Source organism: Lingula anatina, chromosome 3, assembly GCF_051362555.1.
Source record: "Lingula anatina isolate TDL-2025a chromosome 3, LinAna3.0, whole genome shotgun sequence".
NCBI classification, from domain to species: Eukaryota; Metazoa; Brachiopoda; class Lingulata; order Lingulida; family Lingulidae; genus Lingula; species Lingula anatina.
Genome location: NC_141769.1, coordinates 1,956,114 through 1,963,062, shown reverse-complemented (window position 1 = coordinate 1,963,062; position 6,949 = coordinate 1,956,114). Strand labels below are relative to the sequence as shown.

The following is a 6,949-nucleotide window of genomic DNA, read 5'->3' as shown; positions in this document are numbered from 1 at the left end:
ACTACTTGGGTCTCGGCTATTGCTGATAAACAACATCAGCCCATGGAAATAAATACCACGTACTTCCATTATCAGGCGTAGAGAACAAGACAAATATCAGCACAATAACCAATTGTGCCCTGTGTCCCTGCAAGGACGGGGCGTGTGGGAGGTGGGGAGTCCATGAGGGGATTATGCAACATTGTTTTTAACTGGGTCGGCCTTATTTGATTCGCGGATCAGTAAGTTCGTGGATCAACTTGTTCTGAATGGGCACATAACAGCAACATAAGAAATCTGAGTTCATGCATGTTTTTTTTTTCAAGTATCGATGATAAATTCTCTGTAAAAATGGGATCATCCGGCCCTCGAGAGAGCCCTACACCACATCTTAAGACGGACAGATAAAGAACTCCAAAAGAAATTTCCATGTGGTATTTTTTGACATTTGTAATAATAACTTCCACATATGCTAAGGCTTCTATTTGAAGTAGACCTATTAATGCGAGCACGGTTCGATTTTACATTGTAAAAGTAACCCTGTATTAGTGTAACCTATATTACGGCTGCAGAAATAGTCACGTCATAGGTCATAGATCAAGTCCCTTCATGTCAAGATGAACAGATTCCATGCACTGTTTGTTGACGACATCGTGCCATTTCAACAAATATTCGCGATTCGTGCGCGTGCGCGTCCATGCGTGTGCACGACTGTGGGTGTGAACTTGAAACGGGAGACTGACGGTGCAGTAATTCCAAAAGAAATCTTCAGTCGGTATTTTATCACTTGTAACAGTCATTATTCCAAACGTGATTTAGCTTCTTTTCACAAATCCGGTGTTAATTTGTAGTGTCAACACGATCGTTTTACCCTGACTCGCAGTTGTTAAAGTAACCTCATATGAAGTTAACCTAAATTGCAAATCGTCAATAAAGTATATCATAGCCCCCTCACACACCCGAGAGAATAGGTATTGAATTCCCGCACTATAAAGGAAGTGCGCACAGGTGTTTTGTTAGTCTTTTATCCACTCGCTCTGCATTTACATACACAAAAAGAGAAGTAAGAAAAGTACGTAATGCTTGCTGTTTATCCTGATTTAAGTGAGTCAGTGTTGGAAGGCGGAAGAGAAAATCATGAGGACCATGACTTGACATTCAAGTGTAGACGGACACAAGATGGCAGGAGTAACTTTATGTAACATGGCAATAACAATGTTGTCTATGCTACTGATCGCTCTCCCACTCCCGGGTAGTGTACAGGGCTGCAATGTAGCAGGAAGCAGTAAGTAGAATACATTGAAATGTGGTGTAACATGGGAGTGAGGACCTTGTATATAACTTTTTTCTTTGTATCCTAGCACCTCGTGTGCTCAGCTGAATGTGTGAGCTTTATCATGGCCATGATACAAGTTAGAAGTATAAATATCAATGTTCTTAAATAATCACTAATTTTATATCAACTAGTAAAAAAAACAGCAGCGTCGCATGGATGGGTGGGGTTGTATTTTTGCCAAACAAGAGTGTTCGAATGTACTCTACTTCTCATGTGAACGTTAAACCCTAAGTGTGACAAGTAGTCCTTTGCTAACCACATACTAGTAGCACGCCCAGATGAATGCCTCCTTACTTCAGTAGTAGTACTGCTAATCTGGACCCATAAGACCTACTACAACACACACACTCCGCCTCTCATAGAGTGAACGTAAGTGCAGTAAGTGCTATTTTATGTCTCCTCCATCCCAATGTACCATGAAATTTTATAGCCCCATCCACAACAAAAAAGAATATCGATTGTTCGAGATTTGGCCAAACAAGGCCGCTTTTATTATTTAACCCCACTATCCAGGGGCGGATTTAGGCCGTCCTCTGGGTCTTCCGAAAGACGGTCAGATTTTCAAGTTTACATTGACGGGTATCTTTTTTTTCTGTCGGAAGACGGTCAAAAATGGAGGATGGATCAACAAAGATAATTTGGAAGACTGTCAGAAAATATATCTGAATCCGCCCCTAGTCTATCCTAACCATTTTAACAACAATAACAATGTAACAAATTCTTGTCTGTATTAAGTGTAATGGCCTTAGGGATAAAAAATATATATCAAATATTTAATAAGACTCATCATACTAAAAACTATGATGTGACGAGTCAGCTAAAGTTATTATTTACAAACAATTTTGCACAAATTTTGTTTGTGGGGTTGCCTCTTCGGACACCTACAGTCTATATGATTTTGCTGGATATCCTGTCTCCAGAGTAAAGCAACGTGAGTCATTCTTTGAGTCAGCGATATACTTTCACTTTTATAATTCCGCAATGACAGCCTACATTAAAATGTTGCAGATGCTTGAAGCGTGAAGGGTTTATATCTAACGATATACTGTATATATTGGAGGTAAATACTTGCGCGTTCAGTCAATTTGCAAAGCATGGGTGAGCTTTAAAAGTTTCGTACTTTTCTGGCATCAAACATATACTATTCTGAAAGGGAACAGTAGGTTTTAACTGTACAAATTCGCTTCAATTTCATTCGAAAATATACATAGCGGAGAGCAGATATTTCGCTTCACAAAAAGAAAAAAAAGCATATTAAGCAATAACAAATTTGGATATTCAGTACTTGATTGATAGTATTAGGCCTACTGGCTAAGGTGTGGTATATATGCCGAGGCTAAAATACACATGTATGTGATATCTTTCAGGTTGTCGTAATGGAACATGTTACTTTGTGAACACTAACGCAACGATGTGGCAGAGCGCCTTGGAACATTGTAATAAAACTTGCAACGGTAGACTGGCTGTCATCAGGGACAGAGACACTCACATATTTCTGCAAACATTAACATCATCAGAGGTTTGGCTTGGTGGCAAGGAGGTGAATTTAACAGACTGGATGTGGATAGACCAGGAGGGGGCCTTAACTGGTATGTAAAACAATGTATAGAAAACTTATTTTAAGATACCCCTCTTCCCCCCTCCCCCCCTCTCTCTCTCTCTCTCCACAACCCTTATGCACACACTTCACACGCACTGCATTCTGCCATAAGCATGTATTAAAGTGTAACCTCATCTAAGACAGTGATCAGCTAACCCCTCCCAGCGCCACGAATATCTGTTAACTGTAGCGACAGTCTATAAACGCATATCTTTTCAGCAACAACATATGCAAAGTGGAGCGGTCCTCAAACATCTCCTAATAATAAGCAACAACCAGATACAAATAATGAACCTAATAAGTTCCAGCCTGCAGTATCGCTACTGAGGGTGACAAACACCTCAGACACTTTTCCATGGGTGGACAGAGAATACTTACAGACACAGGAATCTGGTGTCATTTGTGAAGCAGGTAAAGTTGCTGTCATAGGATATTTAAATCATGATTTAAAAGGAAAATGCTATTTCAAGTCCATATAGGTGACCGAACATGAAATGTCTTACCGAATAATACAAGAAAAGTAGACTGAAAAGGCATGTGAGAGATAAGTATTTTTAACTCTTAATTTCTTCTTCTTCTTCTTGGATGTCTGCCACGAGGAAGGTTTAGCGTCCCCCACACCATCCATCTCAATATTCAAGCCTTCGTTTGATCTCACCATAACTTTCTATAACTCCTTATATACTTATATAAATTTAATTAAGTTTATTCACGTTTACGTTAAAATAGAATGTTTCTTTCTTTAAAGTGCGAATGGCCTGTTTAACATACATAGACTAAGTCCTACATTTTCAGACAAGAAAAGCCAAGTATGTGAAGGTAATCATAATTTCAATTGGGTTCAGAACAACAGCAGATGGACAGACATAAAGGACGAGGTGTGTGTTTTCATCAGTATCCCATCTAAAATAGTCACCTGGTTTGAGGGTCACAGGTTATGCAGAGAAGCTGGAGGAAAACTACTGAAAATAGACAACGACACAGTGCAGAAAAACGTGGAAAATAGACTTAACAATAACAGTGGGCCCCGGTATCATTGGATCGGATTGGTTCACAGTGAATGGAGATGGGTGGACGGTAAGGGAATGTAGTAAAAGGATTATTGGAATTTAACTAATAATCTTCTGTCTATAGACGGTAAAACTTAATATTTTATTGGTTTTGTTTGATTGCTTTTTCAAGCAAAGTTTATTTAAAAATCCAGAATGTTAATGGTAATTTAATCCATTATTCATAATATCATTCCATTATAGGTTCTATAATAATATACAGAACACATAATGTCGTCAATTATTATTTTTACGTTCCTAACTCTTCGTTTGAGTCACTTGCAAATATCAATGAGTCTAAAGTACAATATGTATGAGTGAATGCTAATACGGCATTGTTACAGATAACCCCATTAACCTGATGTTTTGGAGACCGATCATGTATCCACCATATAACACAGGACTAGCGTGTCTTGCACTGGAAGGAGCTGCAAGTGACGTCACCAGAAGCTGGGCGATGAAAGATTGCAGCGAGACACTGCCGTATATCTGTGAATATCCACTAGGTGAGCCAGTCTGTATCTGAATACATATTTAAACATTCATCCAGGATCTCAGAAAAATGTTTAACTTACAGCGAGAAAACAAGCAAACAATGTTATAGAAATTTGAAACACTCGCAAAAAGATATTAAAGGAAGCGTGACAAGCATGTGCTTTGCGGTCGATTGGTTATCTCGCAAAACTGATGCACTGACGCATATGTATATTAACAGGAATGTAATTAAGTGACGAAATTCAGTTCTAAAGAATAAATGATTTTTTCCTTAGTCAACAGCTTAATATTGACATTGTTTACCTACAATTTTTAGATGTATATAAGAGGATCTTCACCAGGGATTACAATTTCAATATTAAGCTGTTGTTTGAAGAAAAAATACTTATATTCTTATAACATAACACAGCTGAGCTCAAAGTAGTTTTGTGATTAAAAACTTGCCTTAGTTTTAAAGCTTAGTATTTTTCATTACAGGAGCAACAACTTGGTCAACTGAAGGAAATCGTCCAGTTACATCGGGTAAAGAAAGACACAACTGAATTTAACTGATTTTTTTTTAATAAATGAAGCTATTCATATCTTATTAATATGGGTTCAACTTTACTCAACAACCTCCACATACACGCACAAAAAAAACACACAAAAACACACAGACACCATTAAATTTGTGCAGAGCAGTATACCAGCAGGGCATGGATATCATATAAGTTGTCAATAGAGGCCTAAGGGATATTATCCCATTCCTCCTGGAGTGCTTCTTGCAGTTGGCGAACATTTTCGAGAGCTGGAACATGATGGCTGAAAACTCTGATCCAGAACATTCCACAGGTGTTTGTTGGTGCATGAGGGTGGTTCCAATTGCTACCAGTGTCTCTGAAGCGTGTTCACAGACGGCAGTGGAATGATGCACATTCAGGCATGCTGCAACTTCTGTTACTGACAAGCCAGCATGGTTCCAGACATCTGTGGCATGTTGATAAGTGGCAGAAATACACTTTTTGGTGTGTCCTTTTATTGCCTAGACGGTAGAGAGTGTCCGAGTATTAGTCTTGCAGATTGACCTCTACTCCATCATGCTCCAATAGTCTTATGGGTGTAAAAACTGAACCTTTGAGTATACTCACGGGGAGCGGCCAAGTGAAACCAGACGACTGTAATTGATCAAAACAAATCCATCAGTTCACAAATAAACCATCAACCTGGGCATATTTCATGATTATTCATTTCAACTGTCCATTTTAGTTTCGTGCGTTTATATTTTTGTTCAGTATATCATGTGACACAGGGGTGAGGTGCCCCGAGTGTCAGGGCACTATAAAGCTAGCTTGCTCACTATTCATACCTTTGCATGGGGAGCTTAACAGTAGTCAGTACTGCTGATATGGGTTACATATGAAATCAAGATCAAGCTGGCAATACTGAAATGTAGAACCTAGGGTAGGGCAATTCTGTGCTTAGGGAGTTGAATTCCCAAGACGGAAGTACGTTGAGTATATTGAACTTCACTTCAAATTGTATATAAACCGAGAAAATACATATTTCTTCGTGCCATATAATGTGCCCATGAATGAAAGCACAGGTGCTGAGCTTAATTATGCCCAAATTTTAGTGTGCATCAAGAGGCTGGCGAAATCGGAGTTTACCCTCCTTTTTCTTTATCTTTTATAAATACTTCACTGACCAACACCTCGTGTCGTTTTAAGTTAAAAACGCTAGGTTCACTTAAAAGATGCTTCTGTCTTTTCTTTCAAGTGTTGTGGGTTCCACATCCTTCGACAAGCCTCTTTTAAAAAACTTTTTGACACTTTACTTTTTAGATGCTCCCATGACAAGCATGCCTACCACCAAGATCGTGACTTTAAATCCTTCAACAAAAGATTACAGAACAACAACAGGTACTGGCGTGTTCGGCTTTTTATCTCTAATTAAATTTTGCTTCAACATTGACGCAATACAGTAAAACAATACACGTTGTTCGTAAAAAGCACTAGTGTCCTTTTTTCTAAAATGGTTTGTGTCCTGTGTTACAGATGGCTCTACAGTTACCCCCATTTCTAAGACCGATGGCGTAAATGTGACGTCAGCAGTCACTGAGACAGTCACTGTGAGAGGAAGCACTGACAAGAGTGAGGCTATTTAGTTACTATTCACACCTTTGTCACCTTTTACCACATCCATCGCCAACTACGTGTAAAAGTATTCTCCCTAGCTTTTCCCACTTTTTTTTTGTTCCAAGCTATGACAATATTAATAGTGCTCATCTAACTAAAAATACAAAATAAGAATTATAATAATAATAATAATTTTCATCAGAAGATCTTCTGAACTTAATAAATATACAGCCCTTGATCAATACCATGTCTATTTCTTCTTAAGACTTCAACAATTTTGTTTTCTATTTCTCTCTTAATATTTTGAATCTCATTCAATTACCACCACTACAAATAATAATAATGCTTATCGAATGTGTGCCATCTGAAAGAGGGT

At 38.4% G+C, this 6,949-nt stretch overlaps 1 protein-coding gene across 1 annotated transcript; it reads left to right on the top strand.

Moving 5' to 3' along the window:
- The first annotated feature begins 506 nt into the window (after positions 1–506).
- LOC147762777 (secretory phospholipase A2 receptor-like) lies at positions 507–6,703 on the top strand. The gene is made up of 8 exons (XM_087008088.1): positions 507–1,264; positions 2,683–2,904; positions 3,135–3,326; positions 3,711–3,992; positions 4,309–4,470; positions 4,937–4,981; positions 6,280–6,357; positions 6,493–6,703. The coding sequence occupies exons 1-8, from the start codon at positions 1,159–1,161 to the stop codon at positions 6,600–6,602; spliced, it is 1,197 nt and encodes a 398-aa protein (XP_086864214.1). The 5' UTR covers positions 507–1,158; the 3' UTR covers positions 6,603–6,703.
- The last annotated feature ends 246 nt before the right edge of the window (positions 6,704–6,949 follow it).

Bases quoted from the DNA above. Each gene is read 5' to 3' on its own strand.
- LOC147762777 (XM_087008088.1), top strand. From the start codon at position 1,159: ATGGCAGGAGTAACTTTATGTAACATGGCAATAACAATGTTGTCTATG. The intron at 4,982-6,279 runs GTAAAGAAAGAC...TTTACTTTTTAG, and splicing joins AAATCGTCCAGTTACATCGG to ATGCTCCCATGACAAGCATG. The intron at 6,358-6,492 runs GTACTGGCGTGT...CCTGTGTTACAG, and splicing joins AGATTACAGAACAACAACAG to ATGGCTCTACAGTTACCCCC.